Source organism: Gamsiella multidivaricata (genome assembly GCF_025024155.1).
Source record: "Gamsiella multidivaricata strain RSA 2152 chromosome Unknown BC939scaffold_22, whole genome shotgun sequence".
Classification (NCBI taxonomy): domain Eukaryota; kingdom Fungi; phylum Mortierellomycota; class Mortierellomycetes; order Mortierellales; family Mortierellaceae; genus Gamsiella; species Gamsiella multidivaricata.
Window position 1 is genome coordinate 69,439 of NW_026251730.1, and position 21,523 is coordinate 90,961.

Here is a 21,523-nt window from a genome sequence, read left to right on the forward strand (position 1 = left end):
CGAAGGGGAGTGAGTTGAACTCGACAGAAGATGGAGAGACGGGTACTGAAGAGTCGCTTGCGCTCTTGTTATCCTTGGAACTGAGTTTTTTCTTGTAGGCCTTGGGTGGGATTCGATATGACTGAAAGACCTCCTTGTCGTTGGACTCGTAGTCTTCTGAAGAAAGATTAGCTCCCATGACTAAATTCTGCTGTATATGTGTGTATGAATGTATAAGTGTGCGTACGGCGTGAAAGTATTCTTGGGTATATAATAAACTTTGTCTAATTGACTGAAAGGGTGGAAGGAAGAAAATAGCGGCAGGAGAGAACCGAGGATGAAAAGGAACGGCAGGAAAGGAAGGTAGGAGAAGGTCGGTCGAGAAATGGATCGTGAAAGATATCAAAAAGACAAGATGCGGCGAGCAGACAAAGACACATAAAGCCATGCGCCAGTCATTATCTCCGCCCGTATGTCTTCTTCCTACTTCTTGCGCGAGGATGGATGTCAACACGAAAATGGAAGTTAGGACTATAGGTATGGGAACCGGACAAGATAGGTACTCGAGTTGTACAAACTCCTTTAGTTCTTCTGAGCGTGCTGGCTCAGCATGGTGTATGTGGGTACTCTGCAAGATTGTTTTATTAGCCATACGGAGCAAGGGTATGTCTGTTTGGACATCTTCTATCTTAACCATCGTTTGTCCTGCATCTATGTTTTCCCTCCTCTTGGTGCCATGTGTCTGCGACTGCATTCGTGTGCGACTAATTGCCCACACATGGGAGCATTTATTTATTGATACAATACAACGGCGACTCGGACTAGAAGACTAGAACGACAAAGGGAGAGAAGGCGGGCGTAATGTATGCATGTGCTAGGTTACCACAGAAGTACAAGGTTGCATAGGACGAGAGCATGGCCTCTTCGCGTCGTCAATGGAAAAACAGATTGATTAAAGCGACCATTGCAGTGGGTTATAGGTACCAAAGTCATTGAGCGTCCATTCCATTGCGCATCGCTCATTCGTGCACTGTATGTCCACTCCTTGAAGATATATAAAGGAAGGGAGCTGCTCAACCCCCTGCAACCCTCTAGGCCCCTCATGTTGCAGGCCAGTACGGCTTGGCCAGGACATAGCCTGCTAGTCCAGAGTCAAAGGAGTAAAAAAACATCAGTTAAAGGAGAGGAAGACAAGGCCTGACCTTCGACTGACTCCTGACCCGCCCAGCTTGTTCACAACTCCATTTTTTTTTATTTATTTTTCGGTTGTAAACAACGTGTTTGCAAGAAATAGCGCACGAGTCGCCGAACACTCGTGTCTTCCTAGCCACCTACGGACGATCTTCGTCCTTATTAGAGATTGGCTGTATACAAAAAAATCTACTGGGTCAACCGGCGCATGCTACGCGATAAGGAACTGGACCCTATTTTTTTTCTTCTTGTTTTTGATAGCGTTTAGATGTTGAGACCATGAATCATCATCAGCAACAGAGGATTGGGTCCAAGAAGCCGGTCCGGAAGATTCTGAGAAGGGAACAGATCTATCCACAATTGTCCTCCGTTGACTTGTACGATATGAAGAGTAGAAGAGAGAAAGTCATTTGCGGGGTTGCCTAGCCTTGAATCCTACGCTTTGTCGAGTTTATCGAGGGGTGTATTTGATGCAGTTCATGCTATGCTGCACATCTGGAATATACGCCAAATAAGTCAAGAGAATATAGTCTATATGTCTTCCTGGCAAGTCTGTGCCACATCCATCCACCTCAAAAGTGCACAGCGACCTCCTCAATGATGATGCACATTTGTACTATTCCCCGTCCCCTGGGTTCTCGAGCTATGACGACCGGGCCAAGATGGTTCCTGGGGTTTCATGTGACAAGTGGTCTTTTCTTTCGCATGGCCTGGGGAATAGCGTGGCATGTTAACTTACCCCTCTCTCGTCTCCGTATCTCAGCCGCGCAGCTTTTCCCACAAACACGTTGTTCGCGTCCAGCCTCTGAGCGATATCGAAACAGTCACAAGCTCATGGGCAGGGGACAAGAGGAAGCGAAATCAGTGAGCAGCATCTCTTCTATGTCGGTTCCTTCCCTTCTCTTATTACCCCTTACATCATCTTCCAGCACACAGCTTTGTCGTACCTCGTCCATATCAAGGAATCTTATATCAAACTACGATTTATTGGATTGATCGACGAATTCAAGAGTTTTGGGAAGAGGCGCTGGTGATACAACTACAGGGGGAGAGATATAATAAGCAAATGAGGACCTGACTGAGTAATAGTACAAAAAATTATGGACCAAAAGAGAACAAAGAGCAGCAGCAAAAAGACAAGGAAAATGAAGCGGTAATGCTATTAAAACTACAAGCGAAAAAGCAAAATAGACCGCAAGCAGCAACAGCGGGAACAAGATAATGATCGGCCTCGAAAGAAAAAAAACAATAAGGATGAAAAAATAAAAGCGGTAGGTATGGTGCTCTCTCGTTGTACACTGAATAGATAGAACTGTATATCGGTGCCTTGGCCTTCCTCTTAGGACCCTCCTGACAGCGGTCATGTTACTCCACATAGTGTCCAAACCTCTCCTGGAAACGGACCAAATCTCCCGACAGCTTGTCCATCAGATCCAGGCTGGTCACCGGCATGATAGCAAGACCCAATTGAGCCCCATTACAACCAATGTGGGACTCGACGGTCGATTCCATGGAATCGCCACTGCCATAACCATTCAGTTGGTGTGGCGGTGTCATGGGTGCTTTGCTTTTCTCAGATCCCGTACCAGTACTCGATGATGAGCAAGGCAGGTCAACCTGCTTCAATTGGGCTTTCTGCTCCAAGAAATCACCGTGTGATAGCTCATGCACAGATTGTGGTGGCGTTGACAACCAATGCGTATCTGGAGTTTCAGTCGATCCTGTAGCCTGCTCATGCAATTGCACCTGGAGTCCAGCCTGCCGAGGTGTTGCGACAGCATCGGCAGTGGGCGAGACTGAGCTGTGATTACTGTTTTTGATCTTCAGTTCCACCATCTCTACTTGTACCCGGCTGATATAGTCCAGGAGATTTTGTGCCCGCTTGTTCATGTCCTTGAACGACATTCTGGTAGATGGGTATTTAACCTTGGCTGGCGGGGCTGGCTGCATCGGCTGTGGAGTACCAGAGGGCGTAGGAGAGTCCGAATTGGCCTTATAGTGATGGTGGTAATGGCCGGCATTCTTGCGAGAACCTGTCCTCTTGTTCGTCGCCGTAGTTGGTGATGACAATGCTGTATCGTTATTAATACAGCCGTTATTGGTGACGCTATTGCCGGAACCAGGCACAGAATTCGCGGAGGCATCTATTGAACCACACACACGTTAGACCTTGTCGTGTCAAGTATAATGGCGAAATAAAGAACTTTGGGTATCACATACCATGCGAGTCCGCAATGGATTCATTACCAACCGCTCGATGCGGTTCATTGTCGTGATCGACAGCAGACGAGGATGCCTCTGGTGAGGGTGTCTCTGATTTGGCTAGCTTTCTCCTCTTGCTTGATGCGCTGACGGTGGATCTGTTGTCCGCAATGGGTTCATCCTCCGAGGGGCGACTGTTCTTCTTCCCACCGGTCCGTCGGCCAGCAGGATGTGCCTGCTGTGGGGAAGGTGCTCGAGACGGCTCTGCGCCTTGCTCGTCGTTAGGATGGCTCGACTCCTCGTCCTTGGCTTGAGGTGAGTCTGGCGGGGAATGAGCTATCGACGGTTTGGTAGAACCCGCTTTCTTGGACTTTGAAGAGCCCTTACCCTTTGTTACTCTCTTTAATGAGGCGGCTGTGGAGTTTAATGGTGTCTCCGAGTCCTTGTCTGTTGCCTCCGAACTTTGATCATCATGATGATATCCATTCAACCCATGGGTGGCATCCTCGTTCGTATCTTCGCTGTCGTCAATGTTGCTCACATTCTTCCTCCGACGTTTCGAAGATCGTGTATGGCCATTGGACTTGTTGGTAGTGTTTATGCTATCATCGTCGGTGTCATTGCTTCGTTTGCTTGCAGAGACATTCGTGTCCTCTTCGCTCTTGTTCTTGCTGTGGTGAGAATGTGTTGTTGCGGAGTCTGCTGAGAACAAGGCGTCTTTAGAGTTCATGGTACTTCTCTTTTTGGACGACTTTGCTTTCGGACCAGTTGCAGCCGGAGTTGAGATTCTATGGGACAAAGCCAAAAGGCGGTAAGTATAATCTGAAGCGGAGGAACCAATGGATTAAATTGAACATTGGCCAGACTCCTTTTTGAATACTTTTATGCCATGGCCCCGGATGAAAGGTCTCGTACATAGACAATATCCCTTAAGCTGTTTGAGCAATTGCGCCTCCTCGGTCGCCTATATCATTCCAGGCTTCTTATCAAAGGATCCAACCCATACTCCACGCAGGACCACGAGCTTGCTGTGTCCATAAAAGCAACTACAGCCGCAGAGAATCGCGGACAACCTTTTCACAGCGATTCCATATTATTTCATGTGTTTTTGAATGATAATGGTCAATGAATTGGAGTGATGAGGAGAGAAAGCTTTCAAAGGACGTTAAAAAAAACCGGTGAACATGTCTGCGCAGCTTGATAGCCTTGCACGATACCCACCCACAAAAATGATTAAGGGTTTTTGTATCAGAAATGTTCAAATCGTCCATGAGCAATTGAGAGCCAGTGTTAAAAAGGCTGTGGTGACTGGACTTTGCCCACATGTTTTAGGATGTACGAGACCATGCACCAGCTCTCCGGAGTCATTGGCAGCTTGAAAATATCAAAGCACATTAAAGAAAGGTAAAAGCAAGCCAGTACAGCGTGGGTGAAAGGGGAAGTGCAATAGAGGCTCTCTCTCTCTTGTCCAGAAGAAATACTTACAGCTGGCCGTCTTGGACCCTGTACGGATGGTTCTCGGGGCGGCAAGAGTCGCAGTAATACTTGTCCGGAGTCACTTCGCCGTCGCCCAGTCCCACACAGGGACAGTGCTGCCACACCTTGCAGGTCTCGCATTGGATCATAACACCCTCATGATCTATTCAAAAAAAAAACAGCATTCATGTCAGCCAGTCAAAGCAGAATCTCTGCAGCACCTAAATCGAATTCAACATCCATTCAGGTTGGAATGCTCTCATGCGCAATACAGCAGGCAGTGCACGCGCTGGAAGGGAACAGTGTGCAGTAGCACGGCAGAATGCCACTGTTTCAGTGTGCAATTGATACAGTTCCAAATAATCGACACCAACAAAGGGAATGGTAGACTCTTACGTTGCTGATTGCACACGCAGCGTGTTTGGCCGCCATCGTCCTCCTCGACGACCTTCTTGCTCTTGTGGTAGCCGCCACGATGGCTTCTCCTAGGGGATGCTATAGACCGGTGGCGGAATCAAGGGAACGAGATCAAGAAAGAGTAGACTGTTAGTCACTATTGTAGCGGTCGTCAATAAGGAACAACGAATGTACATTCTAAGGGTCGATTCTTACAAGGAATGCCACGAGCTGCATCGGTTAGAAGCAAAGGATGGCAAGCAACAGTCGGGGCGAGTGAGAACGTGTGCAAAACAGATAAAAGAAGAAGCTTGTTAGTCGATCGGCAACTGAGACAGAGTGAACAATCTACTTGGTGAACCAAATCAGTGTCGAGCGTAACGCATACCCATGCGGAATTGTGTCTGCAATCACTTTCTGGTTGAGCTGCGGGAATAATAAAGCCGGAGTGTAGAGGGATCGATCGAATCTGTCGGGATGAGAATCTCTTCCCCGCGTGAGAACTGAGGGATCTGAAGTGCGCTTTTTTTTCTGTTGCAAGAGTATAGGTTCGGAGTGTACAGGTGTGTGAAAATGAGTGGGTTCAAGAAGAGATAATACGAACGAGGGCGTATCGGTGTGAAGTGGATCGCAAGATGCAGTTGATGGTATATCACTGAAGGAGTAGTAAGAGAGTGAATGGAGGAAGAGGTACGGGTGGGTGGGAAGAAAAGAATGGGACAAAGAGTCGCGCACAGTGTGAGTCGCAGGCGAATCAGCAAGGACAAGCAAGGACCAGGGATGGAGGAGAGAGGAAGAGAGAAAGAGGAGGGGAGTGGAAGTGGGGAACGGTGCTGTAGGGTGAGATTCGGTTGAGAACAACAGTGGAATGAGTTCGACAGAAAAGAAAAGAGAGTCGGGAGGAATGTGAATCAGCGGAACGGGTGAGAAAAAAAAAAGGGAGTGCAGCAGAGGACTTATCGAAGCAAAGACGTACGAGGGCAGTCCGCTTGCTTCCTTCTCTCAACTGCTTCTGCTGCGACACGAGAGTGAGTGAGAAAGCGAGGTGGGAATGGAAATGGGAAAGGGAACCAAATCAGTGGCAAAGAAGGAAGCGAGGTCACGTGAGTACTTTTCTCAGCACCCTGCTTGGATACAATGTTCCCATTGGCCAATTGCATGAACCAGGTCAAACGAAGCATGTACATGGGTGGAGCGTGTATTCAGGAACAGAAAGAACAAAAAACATTCCGGAGCTTTACAGCAACCCTGGACGTGTTTGGATCCTATGCTGAGACACTGATCAGCACTCAGAGTTGTCTTATCCGTCTGTGAGGACACATTTCTTTCCATTGCTGGAACAAGGTTGGCCATGGTATCACAGCTTCCTTGATGTCTGTAGGACAGTACTATGAATAGCTGAGATGCTTACAAGGACTTCTCTTCTATGGTCATCATAATACTGGATGATTGGCACAGCAAACTCTTTCTTTTCGAAAGAGGCAGCTGTCCGGAACTTGGTAGACCGAATGGTCGCCAGTTCACTTTTGCCCCTCTGGCGCCTCCTTGGCCATTCCAACCAGCGAATCAGAACTTCTGCAACCTTATTTTGAGACATTGACCACAGCAGGACCTTCCCTGACCCAAACACACATGCATCCTTCTGATCGGCCTCACTCCCTAAATCTCAATCCCATTCCAATGGCACAACTGTCCCTCTTTGACATTCAACTTCTAAAAGACGAGATCACACAGTACCTCTCCGAGCACGACTTGGTCCAATGCACCCTGGTCTCCAAGGATTGGTTGGCCTGGTTCAGCCCAGCACTCTGGCGCACCCTTAACTTCGCACGCAGCACACCTCACATCTCCGCTCTCATAACCAACCAACATTATGTCCTATCTGTCACTGCATTCCACAAGTATCTGGCCTCGATCTCACTTGCCTCGGTCCCATTCCCGAATCTGCAGTCACTGGACCATACACCAGATTACGGCACGCCTTGCAACGAAGATCAAGTCTTGCGTTTTATCAAGGCAACCCCATCTCTCCGATGCGTCAAATTAACGCTCTCTCTCAGTCAAGAAAGTGTTCTCCAGCAATTGATTGATACGCTGCGATCGCACCCTGCCCTGATGAACCTCGACCTGTCTTGCCGCGAATTCACCGATCCTAACTCTATCCAGCAAATTATCGAGGCCTGCCAGTATTACGATTCTCTCCATCTTAAGTTTGGAGACGACATGCCTTCTCATGTCGGGCACTACCATAACTATGGGGATGGAATTGCACATCAAATTGAGAGTTGTCGGACCGCCAAGGTTGCCATGGACCAGATGCAAGATATGCGCATCCGTGCGTTGTCCATACGCATCTCTAACGCGAATCAAGAGCCTGCTATCATCGTGCCCCTCCTGAGGCGATGCCCGAACCTGGAGATGCTGCATTTGATCAGAATCCATCATGAGGATACCCTGCCCCAGGTTGTGAGTCTCTTCAGCGAGGACAGGTACTGCACAAAACTGAAGGATGTGCGCATGGGATACATTCGGAGAAATGACAACACAGCAGCGCTACAGGCGGACTTTCTACGGCTACTCGGACATGACAGTGGCAATGGCTGCAGCGACAATGGATTTAGGCACGGTCTTGAGAAACTGACGTTGAGTCGCGCGGTGGAATTCAACGAACAGTCTATCCTTGCCCTCAGCAATCATCATGTAGGGTCGCTGACGACCGTCGATTTCTCGAAACTATGCATGTCGACAACGAATTTCATTCACCTAATGACCAGTCTTCCAAAATTACGATCGCTGTATGCGGTCTTGGAGTACACGCGCACCGATACCCAGGCTGTGCTCCTTCAAAAACAGTGGATTTGTCTAGAGTTGAGAATCCTGGAGCTGAATATAGATCTGATATGCGACGACAATCAGTTCCGCGCCCCTGCTTGGAAGGGCTCTCCCGCAGACAGTTGCATGACCTACTTGTTCTCTCAGATTGGCATACTGACCAAGCTGCAGCAGTGGAGGCTGCAGACTTCCGATGTGGATCTTTGGCAGTTGGAGGGCGGCTATCTTGGTTTACTGGCGGGATTAAAGCAGCTAAGGGCATGTTACTTTGAGCGTCTATTCCCTATCAGGTTCCAAATCGGGACAAGGGTGGCAGAGTGGATGATTGAACACTGGCCAAGGCTGATCCATGTCGGGATGCTTAACGGGTTCGCGAAGGAAAGGCTTGAGGCATCTGATAGGCATGCACTTCACGCATTTACGGAGACTTTGCTGGCAAACCGGCCATGGTTGCAAGTCGACTAGCAATGATAGCCATTTTCACAGTAATTAACGTTACTCGCTCTTCTGCTGGAACAAGCGCTGTTCCTATGTACCGCTTCTCCATGCCCTCGTTCCCGTCGTGATCTTCGTCCCCATCCTCATTCTCATGCTATTTTTTTGGCCACTGACTCACGTTCTTAGCCGCACCGATATAGTGAAGTTAACAATCTTTGACATTCCACTTCTCAAGAACATGATCACCCAACGCCTTTCGAACTATGGTTTGGTACAGCGCGACCTCGTCTCGCGGGGATGTTTCGATGACCTATACCTATACTCTAGCGTATTTTTAGGTGGCGAAAACTTCCCGCCATCGAGTCTTCAGCCCTAGTAAGGCACCACGATCTCATTCAAAAACTTCTCAGCTGGGATGGTAAACAGACGGCAGAGGAAACCATCTGGCCTCTTCCCAATCTCCGGTACTTGGACCTAACGGATTCAAAACGCTCAAATTGCTCCTGAGAACCATGCCGAACGGTTTTCAAACCCTCAGAACTGATTTCTCGTTCGGCCATTAGCAAGTTTACAATCAACTTCTCCAGACGCTTTCGCACCCTCTTAAACTCCAGATTCTCGCCTTCAAATGTAACGAATTCGCCACTATGGCCTACATCCAGGAACTTATCTAGCTTTGTGGCGACTTCAACAGATTGAACCCTACATTTTCAAAGACCGCGACGCTTCCAGTGCTATGGACGAAGAGTGATGGCAGGGTAGGAAATAGAGAGGTGTGGGGCCGCCACATTTGCAATGGAGCAGATGTCAAAGGCTCGAGTGTAAGAACCGGCGTCGCCGTGTCGCGTCCAGATCATCAATTGGCCTTTTTATCTTCGTTTCTGCCGTGCAGTCCTCGACTTGGAGCGCCCAGATTCCTTCGACTGTATAGTCGAAGGATAGTAGAGACTGCATCCATTCTCGAGGGGGCTACTGTCCACGCCTGAGGAATTTTAATTGCGGTGCGCTCATTGAGCATCACCCATCGGAACTCGCTGTGCGACTGGTGCGCCTGCTTAGACGCAAAGAAGCGGCGGCGGCTGCATCTGCAGCGGAGCACACGATGGGAAGAGACGCTACGTGCTCGTGCCTTTGGCATACTCAAGCCGCTCATTCAAAAGCACATTGCCGATCTCCATCCAGGAACATTCGCGAACCACTTGGCACAAGCAATAGACCTTGCGGACCCTTTGAGCAACCTTCGAATACTGCATTCCCTGAGGGCAATCGCTGACTCTGTAGAACGATTCGATCATAGCTCAGAGATAGATCAGGCGGCGCCGAAGCAGCGAGTCTGCCATGGACTAAAACAATTGCCATTTCATTGATATCCCTATAGAGATTTCAAAAGCGCTCATTGAATGCATCCGAGTACGGACATAATGAGTCGCTTTATGCATTATGGCTCACCTGAGATCGGACAACTGACTAGGTTGGGAGAATGAAATCTCTAATCCAACTTCGAGAAAATGTTCCTCTCCGATGGGCCCCTGAAGTAACTGTCTAAGTTGAAGAAACCGAGGTTGCTAAGATACATGGACTTTGTGCAAAATCTCGTTGATAAGCAGAGATAGCGTATATCTAAGTTATTTCATCGATTTGCGGTGTTATGAATCGGATGAATCGGATGAGAACCGGCTGGCATATGAGTGCTTCGTGATCAGACTCAAAGAGAAAAGGTCGTGGATGCCAATCTCCTGTGAACATAGCAGTAGAGGGCAAAAAGCAGAACGAGAGCCGTTAAAACAATGGCGTCCTCGAATGTATACCGAAACAAAAGGCGATAATGAGACTTGATAGCTATGCTAGCAACAGGTGCCATTTTCTTGCACCTGCAAGAGACACCCTCTCTCTCTCTCTCTTTTTTTTTTTTTTTTTTTTTATTGCTGCGCCCAAACCGTAACAATCAACAACGCCAAGTAATAGTTTATTTTGCAGTGAGAAGAAGTGGAGTGGCGATCCAGCTTTGCTATCATACATGAGAAAAATCCGCCAGGGGGTTTTTTCGCCAGCCTTACGGATTGTAACCATCGGTCCCACAGGATCAAGAAAACGTACAACAGGCAGCACCTCCTACCAGGCTCTCGATAACGACGGACATATATCACGGACTCGTACCAAAGTTCCCGATAACGGATTGGGCGCTGCTCTTGAAGACGTCGAAAATATCACGGCTTACCTGGTTGGACATTTTGTAAAACAAGTTGAGGCTTTTGACCGAGAGGAGCTATGGAAGGAGCGATGTAGTGCCACAGTGGCATGAGAAAAGTCCGAGGGCATATGCGCGAGGATGAAGAAAGCCGGAGTCCAGGAAGGAGGTGAGACCCAGGGCTTTGTGAGACAACAGCCCCAAGAGAAGGTTACGGCGGCGGCGAGGAGGAGAGCAGACAGCCACCTAGTAGATCATCTCTAGGGAAAGGTGGTGTTGAACGAGATGGGGAGAGGGAGGAGGATAAAACTCATATTGGCCCGTAATCTTGACTAGAAGAGGACCCATCGAACCCGACAGGTTGCGTAGCGGTCTTGGGCCCCGGCTCAAGTGTTAGAAACCATGCAACTCAGAATGTGCATAATAGGTATTTGGTTCCTCATTTTTACATTAGATTAGTTTAGTGGGGGCCTTTCGTTAGCTATCTTTAGGTAGCTACTGTACTTCTATCTCGAATGGTTATTCTATCGCAGCAAGTACTCGTCAGAGGAAACGGAGCACTGAGTTTATCTTAAGCATCCTCGGATATCCCTCCGACTACTGTTTATGATGGGGGATATTGTTTCTATGCAAGAACTCGGTGTGTGCATGCTTTAGGTCCACCAGCTCGAAAGATGTCCGAGCGGCTGGACCAGAGAGCATCCCCGTTGATGCCCTGATAGACGACCAAGTTGCCGTCGTTCTGCAGGGTCATCCTGTACCTGTCCATTCCACCACTGGGTTGGGTGCAATAGGCGTTCTCGTTGCTGTTATCGAGGCGGATGAGACAGACTTGTCCGCTAGCGTTGAGAAAGACACCAAAGTTCTTGCCTGACCAGTCCAGACCATGGTTCTAGCACCAGTAGTTGACAGGATCTGGCTTATAATAGTAGAGACACAGGTTGCCGCCCTTCTCCACATAGAGACGTGCGCCCAGTTCGGAGTAGAGGCTCTGACCAGGACCGAGTATAGTCCCAGAGACAATGGTGTCTGAGCCTTTACAGGCCGCCCAGACGTTATCGGCACGCGAGCAGAGCTGTTGACCATTGGTCTTTGGTGCTCTGGGGAGGAGATCGTCCCTGGCCAAGTTAGTGAGGACTAGGGGAGGGAAACCGCCGGAGAGGACACCGGTCTTGTTCCTGTTCGCGCGGTGAACATTGTTGGACCACAGAGGGGGAAGGGATCGGTTGTCCTGATAGATGTCATAGAAGAGGCCTCCCAGGGCACAACTGTTGTCTGATTCGTATCCTATAGCCCCATAAGGATACATTGTCTTCCCCTTTCTTAGATCTTCCATCCATTTCACCAGTTCGAGCGCGGATTGGGCAACGTCGGCCGCAGTGAGTTGGCCGCCTATGTAGGACCTAGAGGTCATGTTGTCCATGATTGGGTTAAGATGCATCGATACGACATATCCCACTGAACCGACACGGAAGTAGACCCTCTCATCGAAGAAGCCGGTGAAGTAAGGCGCGCCTGTCAACTGAAAAAGCTGGTTGCCAAGTTGGAGCGCCGTTTTCGCGGCCACTCCGACCACGACTTCGGGCAATGAACCAACGCTGTTGAAGGTTTCTCGGTGGAGTTTGACAGAGAGGGCTTGAGAGATGAGCAAGACCAAAGCGAGCAGAGCTCGGAGCGATTTCAGAGTCGGAGGTTTCATGGGTTTGTTGGGCCTCAACTAAGGCCAAGGATGCTGAGGATGGAAGATACAAAATAGAAGATAGTGTTAGAGTCCATTTCACAAGATCGATAATTACAAGGGAGGGGGGGAGGGAACATCGAATGATGCATGTATTTACGCGTCGTAAGGTAGGGACAGAACTGGCAAAAGACCAGTTGAGGGAGGGGATGGATTGTCGGTTTGGTGGATCCTGTAGTTCAATAAGGGCTCCGTTTTATATGATTTTGATTCTGGAAGGGGCTATCCATGGTGCATTGCAACGCGACTAAGGAAATCACTCGTGGAGCGATCCTTGCAAGTCCTCGGACCAGCGATCTTGGTTAAGAAATGTCGAGTGGAGTGACTACGCCGAGAGACAATGCGAAAATCGATGATGGAGTCCATGTTTTTTTTTGTCTAAAATGATGAAGCTCATGCATGGTACAGTTCGGCTATGAAATGCACGCTCACAGCAACTGTCCTAGGCAGGAAGCGTTGAGCGGAGTCATCACAGTGGGCGCCAATGCAAAGACAGATGATAGAGCCCATGCATGGTACAGTGCAACTATAGAATTCGCGCCCGCTGTGATGGTCCCAGGCAAGATGCGTTGAGCGGAATCACCGCGGTGGTCACTAATGCAAAGACTGGAAATGGAGTTCATGGATGGTATTAGTACAGCACAGTATATTTCCTATTGGGGTCCTAAAAAATTTTTGGATGGGGGAACTGTGCCAGTATCCCAAATTCGAAAGAAATACTTGGGGGATATTACTCTGGATTCCCCCTAGTGTAGTATTAGGATCCCAATACAATGCACTCACTTTTTTCTACTGTCTGTAGGTCTGTAGAATAAAAAAAAAAAAAAAAAAAAAAAGGCTGGCTGCACCATCTCATCTCCATTCTCATGTCGCATGTTGCACGTCTTAATGGTCATAATGGCAAGCTTTTTTTATTCACTTTCTATCTCTCTACGTCAAGTGTTTTCACGTACCGGTTCATAGACATCGTTTGGAGCTGCTCTTCTACTGATTGTAGAGCTGCTTCAACCCTCAACTCCAATGTGGACCCAGGCATCCGCAAGGAGGTTTTCAACACCGAGCGGATCAGACGCCTCTTGTAGTAGAATTGCTTTGACCGCGTGTTAGCTTTCTGGTCGCTCCCCTTCCGCCACTTGGACTTGTAGTGCTTGTTGAGTTGCCAAAGTGATGGTTGCCCATTCAGTCCAAAGAACCACTCCTTCCATTGGTCTCGAAGAGGATCGTCGCGTCCAAGCATGATGTGGTCAGCAATAAAAGGTGGTTGATATCTAGGGTACGCCAGCGCTTCTTCCATTTGGTCCATTTGGTCCTCTATGTCATGCTCTTCAGGCTGTGGTTGATGCTCTGGCGGTTGAAGCGCCTGTTCCTGGTCCGGTAGATGCAAGGTGGCTTCCTGATGGATTTCCGATTGCTGTTCCTGCTCATCTTCTTGTTCCACCACCGCTTGCTCCTGCTCCGCCGCTGTTTCTTGTTCTTCACCCGGCAGTTGTCGTTCTACTTGAGAACGTTGAACACGAACATGCGGCTGGAGCGTATGCAATAGCTGATGTCCTTGGGGCTGAATTAGCTGTTGCGTTTTCTCTATAAGCTGGATGTACAGCTCTTGCGCTTGCGCTAGTTGCGGGCTGGGTCCCAGATTTCGGAGTAGCTGCAACCCCTGCATTTGATCCTGTTGAAGTTGTCGTAAGCCATTCAAGTTCTGTTGACTCTGTGGTTGACGCCCTTGATCTGCTCCCTGCTGCTCCCTCTGAGATAAATTGGTTATCGCTTGAGTGAGGCCAGATGATATGTCGAAGGCAAAGCTGACGAGAGCGCTGAATCGATCGTCGATTCGAGCCTTAATGGTGGAGGTAGCCTCCATGAGGTCTTCTCTCTGCTCGTTTCTTACAGCAGATGTGGTCTTGAGGAGCTCGTTGAGTACGCGGTTATTCTGCTCATCTCGCATGTGCAGCGAGCGGAATTCGTGGTTGATGGCTGGAGCGTTTGCGGCAAGGCTGTCCGATACCGGGGAGCGTGTAGTTTCTATGCTGTGAAGTAAGCGTTCCTGGAACCTCAAGAATAGAGTGCTGCCAAATAAACGATCTCTGAAGATGTGGTGCTCGCCGTAACGAAATTCGGAAGTTCGAAGATTGATGAGAACCGCAGCGTCTTGAAGAAGGACTTTGCGCAGATGTGTCAATAGAAGAAGGATGCGCAGCTTGGGGATGTCCTGGCTCAGAATTTTCATCCTGGTGTTGGAAGGCCGATCCTCGAATATATCGCGATCCATCATGATATTGGAAGTCCATACGAGCCAATCCTCGGAATCCGTGAAGTAGTGTTCGATAAATGGGAAGACTTGTCGCTGAAGGTCAATAGGCGGGATGAGAGTATTTCGCGCGAGCCATAGACGCTCCCCTGGCAATGTGCACCCGGCCATTTTCAGAGCCACCTGCGCAGAATGTCGGTCCAGATAATGTGTCGCCACGCGATCAACGCTCCAGTGTCCAGCTTGCGCAATTGAGGCGATGTCCGCCCCGGCCGCGAGAGCATGGCGCGCTTCAGAACCTCGATGCGCATGAGTGGGCTTGTTCGTTGGGTTGGCCGATTTATTCCACATTGTGGCGGCATGCCTGTACTGTGCACTGTGTGACAACTGCTTCAACGGATCCCCTCCTGCATATAGGATGAAGATCTCGCTCCAGGAGTGTTCGTTGAAATCCGGAGGGCTTCTTGGATGCTACAAAGGAAGAAATGAAAAGGCGATTGTTATGAGCGCGAAAAAAAAAAAAATTAAAAAAAATTAAAAAAAAAAATTAAAAAAAAAAATTAAGGAAAAAAATTAAAAAAAAATAGAGGAATAGAGGAGAGAGATCATACCATCCACAGTTCATAGAGGTAGAGTACGAAGGCACCGACGGGGCAGACCTCAACATCCTTGCTTCGCACTATAACTCCTTTATTCTCCTTGCCCTCGCGGTTCGTTTTCCCTCGTAGCATCGAAAGAGAGATACCAACAACACTTTGTCCTCCAGAGTTTCCTTGATTGACGGTGTGAGTGGCGAGGTCAGCCAATGTAGCCATCCTCATGTTTTCACCGCGCATTACCATATAGTGGGACCATACAGCGTTAAGCCGAGTGCGGAGGCCAACGACATCGTGCTTCCTTCCACCGCCTAGATGCCGGTACTTGTGGGTCCAAGCTGTCTTCATCGTCTGCCTCAACACCTCCAAGTCGTTTCCCTCGTCAAAGGTCAGATCGGTCGAGACCATAGATTTCTTCAGCGCGGCCACTCTTAGCTGATACTTCTTCATGAGCGTCCGGACATGAGCGGAGCGTGGGTGGGGCTCGTTTTGCATGGCCTTGTTTGAGGAGTCGGATTTCTGGCTGACATAAAGATCGATGGCGGCCTTGATATACGCATCCACCGTTTCGTAGGAAGGCAGGGGCAGGTTTGGATCGTACGCCAGCCGTTGCTGAGATCGGACCTTTGGGTTGGCGCGTAAAGGTTCGATACCTTTCATAGGGTCTGGCTCCTCAGCAACATTCTCAGCCATATATCGCTGAAACTTCTTGCAGTAAACGTTGATATCTGGGTATCCTTTTCGACGGCACCACTCCTGGAGAGATAGAAGTCAAGCATTAGGTCAGGTTCATTAGGTTTTACGCGTGCTTGTTGCGAGTATAAGGTATTAGAGGCAGTGCGAACCTCACACTTACCACCCAATGCCGCTGGTATCGTTCGTACATTGATACGGTCGATTTGGTCAAAAGTGCCTGGCGTTCTTGCTGGATCATAAGGTCGATTTCTTGTTCTGCCAGCGTGTTCATCATCATTCCTAATCTCTGTCCTGAAACCTGTCCATCCGCAAGCTCCATTTCTACTCCTGCCTCGGCCAGAGAGTTCTCCACAGCTCGTCGACGTTGTTCTCGCAGACCCTCCTGGACCTGGGATATTGTTTGCCGGCTTCGCGTGCGGGACGACAGGCTGGTCACCAATGTAGAGGAGGACGCCTCGCTGGAACCGCTGGAAAGCAAGGCCGAGGGCCGAGGATACATCTCACGGTGAACAGATTTCTCTAGAGCTCTTGGTGACAGGTGTTGCTGGGTTGCATGTTGTTGAGAGAATTGCGGTTGCATGGAAGGGCCATGACCCATGTCGACAACCTCATCACAGGAGGGAGTAATGAGGCCTTCGAAAAGAGTCTCGGGTACCATCTCTTGCTCCACCTCTTCCAGCTCCTCCAGCTCCTCTCCTCTGTCGGAACCGCCGACGGACAACGCTGCTATGCAGACATGTAGGCGAAAGGAGAGCGAACCGTTGAGCGCCAGTCTGCCATGGACGTGCTCCGTCTAGACGAATGTCGCGTCGATTGTCATTGAAGATGAGCGTGCATTTACCATTAGGAATTGGGTTTTGGGAAGAAGAGCCAGCTCGGCTGCTGGGGCCGTGGGTATATGGGGTGTGTGGGTGCTCCATTGCTGTAGACTTTGTCGAGAATGATGGTGGATGGAGTGGGTGGAGTGTCTGAGTGTGCCTGAGTGCGACGCGTTTGTTCAGTAAACAACATCTGGGTCCTGGTTTCCCAATCCTTATAGTGGTCTCTATTGTAAAGCACTAGGATTCAATTCAATTCGCACTGATTTAATGTAAATTAGGATCTTTTTTTGCAAAATATCGTCACAGTACATGTACACTCCCCTCTCAGTTGGAGAGGCAAAATGGGACACTAAGTGAATTTTCTATATTTCTGAGCATATGATTGGCTGTAATTCAATTTAGTATTCAATAAGGGGCGAAGTTTACTTAAGTCCAAGCTTGAAGTTAAGTGAACAAAAGATTATACGTCACCCTTTCGCTCTGTCTTTTTCCCCATCACCATCATCATGACTATACTCCATGACCCATAACACACCAAACAAGTGCAAGCAAGGGTAACCGTCGATTATATTCTGCCTGTCAAGCTCTTGCCTTCAGAGTCTTATAAGTCTCAGCTCTCATCATAGCGCGCATGCACACGTCAAGTCTTTACCTGGAGCTCTTGTCCACGAAACAGCTCGATCTCATGCGCCGCCGACTGCGGCTAGAGATCGAGTTGTTTGCGGTTGCCTCTGAAGTTTGCCACCCTCTGGCCACAGCCCTCTTGAGCAAACGAGATTAGAGCGTCTGCAGCGAGGCCCTTTGAGGTAGCTCCGGACGTTTCGGTCTACGTTCTGTAGAGAGTTTGGTCGCCTCGCCTAGGCGGCCAGGATTATGGTTCACTAGGGGTGGTGCCGCTGCCTTGAACAATATTAGCCAAGGTCTCCTACTCTTTTCAGAGATAAGCTGATGCTTGCATTGTTTGCAGCGGTCTCCGGAGCAATCAGTGGCCGTGGATGAGAGCTCATCATCGCTTCGACTCCCAGATGCTACAAGCTGTGCGTCTTGACCTGCCGTCCAAGTTTCGGCTCCTACCTGCTTTGGCCGTAAGTATCATTGTTCTTGCTCAATCTGCTCTGGTCTGTTCTTCAATGACTGTAGGCTTTGTCCAATTGCCTCGCTTCCCAACCGACTCCATGACTAAGAAATATATGGAGCAGCGTGCTTCGTCTTTGCCACCCGCTTCGTCCTTGTCTAGCTCATTACAGGATTTCATGGCTGCCTCTCCCAGCTAGTTCACGTTGCCTTTAGGATCTTCAAGCCTCGTCTTCGTCGTCCGTCTCTCATTCGCAGTCTGTAACTCCGAGCCATCATGGACAAGGAAACGGCTTTTTGAATGCAACAACCATACTACATCTGCGACGAGGTAGACCGCCATACCTAACGCCCATCAATTAAATACAGTTGGATATGCTGTGGCACTCTCAATTATTAAATGCGGTTAGATATGCAAACCATTTTTCCTTGCTGATGATTTTAACCTGGCCACATAAATGTACACGCATAAATTGAGCAACCACACTTCGACCACTGTTTCGACCACGTTTCCTCCCTCTTTCCCACTCTTTCTCACTCTTCCCCACTCTTCCTCGAGAGGCTATATCTGTGCACCAGTAGCGCAAGGTAGGTATTCAAGAGTTAGTCAAGAATGATCTGTGGAGCGCTGAGACAGCTACTGACGGTCATATCACAGCTACCGGTATCCCTTTGCATCCAGATACTCTTTCATCGAAGCATCGGTCCTATTCATCCAACAAAATGCCTCCATCTCCACGCTTGAAAATTGTACCCACCGCCCGGCTCCGTCCTATTCATTCAAAACCCTCCGTCACGACCAAGAAACCGCAGGGTCAGCAATTGACATGGAAAGAACAATTAGCCCTTCTCGACAAATACGATCGATGGAGGAAAACTGTATATCGTTGGGGGTGAACCCTAGCGTCAGGAGGTTCGAGGCAGGGCACGCGAAGCCGAAGCAAGTCAGTCGTTTGCTGAAAAACCGGGAAAAACTTCAGGGTCTCAAGTCAGTGATGCCAGCGGTGACTACAGATCGCCGGACGAGGGTGCAATCACGGCCATTTGCTCCACTGGAATATCTGCTTCGGGAATGGCTTATCTATTTTCGGGAGCGGTTCATTCCAGTCAATACTAAAGTGTTGCGCCTGCTGGCACAGGAGGTTTACAGGGCGTGGCGGGTCGATCATCCGCCCTTGAAGGATGGTCGGGGTAATGAACCCACTTGGTCTGAGGGTTGGCTAAACAAGTTCATCGAATGCTGGGACCTCAAGTATCATAAGATGAAAGGCGAAGCTGCGTCTGTTTCTTGGGATAAGATCAAGGATGAAGTGGAGAAGATTACAGAGGAGCTGGACAAGTACGACCTGGAAGACATTTACAACTGTGATGAGACGGGGGTGTACTTGAAGTGGTTGTCTAGTTGGACGCTAGACATCATCAAGGTATCCGGTGTTAAGCCGGCAAAGTGCGATCGCATCTCCATTTTGTTCTGCGCGAACGCAGCTGGTACTGATAAACGCAGGTTATTCATCCTGAGTAAGTACATGGGGCATTAAAAACATGGTCCCCTACTTCTTGCAAAACGACCTTAATTCTTACTATAATACAACAAACATAGGTCTACACAGGCCACTCGGATTATCTGAGCTCACAAAGATGCAGATAGAAGTGCAGCCTGATGGCGAGCCGCGTGTTGGTTACATGCGGAAGCCTGTCTTTGCAGGCTGGTTGCGACGCTTTCAGGCAGATATCGTGGCTCGCACACCTGGCCGCAAGGTTCTGTTGCTTCTGGATAACGCCCCAGGCCACCTCATTATCACCGACCCAACGTTTTTGGCCGAGATTCCGAACATCAGGATTGTTACTTTACCCAAAAACTCGACATCAATGACGCAGCCTCTGGATGCCGGAATGATCGCTGTATTCAAGCATTACTATCAAGACTTCCTGGCACTATCGACGTTGGTGCTCCGCCATAAGGGCCAAAAAGGCAAATGGAACATCGACAACAAAACTGCTTGGAAACATGTTGTTCAGGCTTGGAATCTTGTAACGCCAGAAACGATTCGCCACTGTTTTGGGCATGTTCCTTTGTTCAACGAGCGACAAAAGGCCCTTCTTTCCACATCCTTTGAGGGGAGTCGGGCAGTTAAGCGAGCTTTAAAGGTCATTCAGCTTAGTATCGAGCAGGGGAACATCAAGCGCAAGTCTGAGGACATGTCCAATCTGAGCAATTCTCAGATTTTCGACGTGATTGAGGAGGACCAGTCCTTAGTACTTTTCACCCGAGATTCTATTGCCCATTGGTCAGTCGCTGTCTCCGAAGAGGACATGGATTCCCTCAGAACCCGCTCAACGCCGCTCCCTTTTCTCCCTGAAATGGACAACCTTGACCATTCATCTATGAGGAACCCTTTTGAGGATGACACCGCATCATTGGATCGGAAGCCGCCATTAGTGGCAGCGTCGCTGTTTGTGATGGAGGATTTTGCAAGCCTCCCACGCGATCGACAAACCGAACTCCTTTCTCACGCCGACACGCGTGAGATGCACTTTGGCCGGTTGAGCCGTGAGCTGCATTGTGGTTCAATTATTGAGGCAGGAATGGAATCACTAAAGGCCAATCCAGCGTTTGCTCACTTCTTTAAGCCTGTCTCTGTCCCAATTGGGGGTAGTCCACGAGCTCGGAGAATTGCTATGGATCACGGAAACGGCAGCGACTTTGACAACGACGACTTAGACGACGACGACCTTGACGACGTGGATTATCACTATCCCCGGCCTAATGACCTTCCGACCATGACTTATATACGGAGGGTTGGTCGCCAAAACGAGGCCAGGTTTATAAACTATGGAGTAGATGAGGCTCCATCGTCGGGATGCTCAGCTTCGTCTGTCAACACAGATCTCACATGCAACGATGTGTCCCCTGCGGCTCCACCAACAGTCATCGAACCAGAGGAGCGGGGTGAACTTTTGAGGCAGGCCGCTGAGGCGCTGGATCCAAGAATTTTTAGTTACGAGACTTACAAAACTATACGCGAGGGATTGGAATTGGGCTATGACCGTACAATGACGGGCAAGACGTCTTATGCGAATTATATCAAGGAACGAAAGGCCTGTTTACTCAAAATGACTGCAGAGCTTGAGAACTTCGAGTCGTTTGAGGGCTGCAAGACTCCTTATCCCAGAGTTTCTCCGGATAGCCCTATCTAATATGTTTCTGCAGGCCCATGCGCTTTGCCTCCCGTTCTTGGTCTATTGCGTTGAAAAAACCAATTTCACCGTGCGTGCATAATGCAGAGTAGCTCTTGTATAAATACCATAAAATCCCACGAACCTCAATGTCAACGCATCAATCCCAATCCTAACGAAATCAACAGCACCACTCTACTTCTAATTCCACGATACCAAAATGATCAACGTCAAGGGCATCTTTAGTACTCGAACCGGCATTCGAAGCAGTGAGAGGATCCGGCGTCAAAAGAGTACCAGCGATAATGCAAGCGCCCACACCCACACTTCCTTGGACCATCGCATTACTTTATCGGAATTTCAAGAAAAGTGTAAGGACCAAGAGTTGACCACATTCGCCAATGTATTTTCAATCATCAGAGAGAAAAAAATGAGAGGAGCGTACTTGGCTGTTGCGACCGAAGCCTTCGA

The 21,523-nt window shown here is 49.0% G+C and overlaps 4 protein-coding genes across 4 annotated transcripts; 2 read left to right on the top strand and 2 right to left on the bottom strand.

Moving 5' to 3' along the window:
- Window positions 1–2,350: 2,350 nt before the first annotated feature.
- On the bottom strand, window positions 2,351–5,779 carry BC939DRAFT_115189 (uncharacterized protein). The gene is made up of 6 exons (XM_051549952.1): window positions 5,633–5,779; window positions 5,461–5,475; window positions 5,245–5,343; window positions 4,858–5,011; window positions 3,391–4,160; window positions 2,351–3,314 (listed from the first exon to the last, which is right to left on the bottom strand). The coding sequence occupies exons 1-6, from the start codon at window positions 5,634–5,636 to the stop codon at window positions 2,536–2,538; spliced, it is 1,821 nt and encodes a 606-aa protein (XP_051413641.1). The 5' UTR covers window positions 5,637–5,779; the 3' UTR covers window positions 2,351–2,535.
- Window positions 5,780–6,500: 721 nt separating this feature from the next.
- Window positions 6,501–8,956, top strand: BC939DRAFT_115255 (uncharacterized protein). The gene is made up of 2 exons (XM_051549953.1): window positions 6,501–6,588; window positions 6,703–8,956. Exon 2 carries the CDS (start codon window positions 6,877–6,879, stop codon window positions 8,539–8,541), a length of 1,665 nt encoding a protein of 554 aa, XP_051413642.1. The 5' UTR covers window positions 6,501–6,588; window positions 6,703–6,876; the 3' UTR covers window positions 8,542–8,956.
- Window positions 8,957–11,168: 2,212 nt separating this feature from the next.
- BC939DRAFT_491809 (uncharacterized protein) lies at window positions 11,169–12,777 on the bottom strand. The gene is made up of 2 exons (XM_051559502.1): window positions 12,541–12,777; window positions 11,169–12,434 (listed from the first exon to the last, which is right to left on the bottom strand). The coding sequence occupies exon 2, from the start codon at window positions 12,399–12,401 to the stop codon at window positions 11,595–11,597; it is 807 nt and encodes a 268-aa protein (XP_051413643.1). The 5' UTR covers window positions 12,402–12,434; window positions 12,541–12,777; the 3' UTR covers window positions 11,169–11,594.
- Window positions 12,778–20,074: 7,297 nt separating this feature from the next.
- BC939DRAFT_475838 (uncharacterized protein) lies at window positions 20,075–21,073 on the top strand (the record flags this gene model as incomplete). The annotated part of the gene is made up of 1 exon (XM_051558537.1): window positions 20,075–21,073. The coding sequence occupies one exon, from the start codon at window positions 20,075–20,077 to the stop codon at window positions 21,071–21,073; it is 999 nt and encodes a 332-aa protein (XP_051413644.1).
- Between the last annotated feature and the right edge of the window lie 450 nt (window positions 21,074–21,523).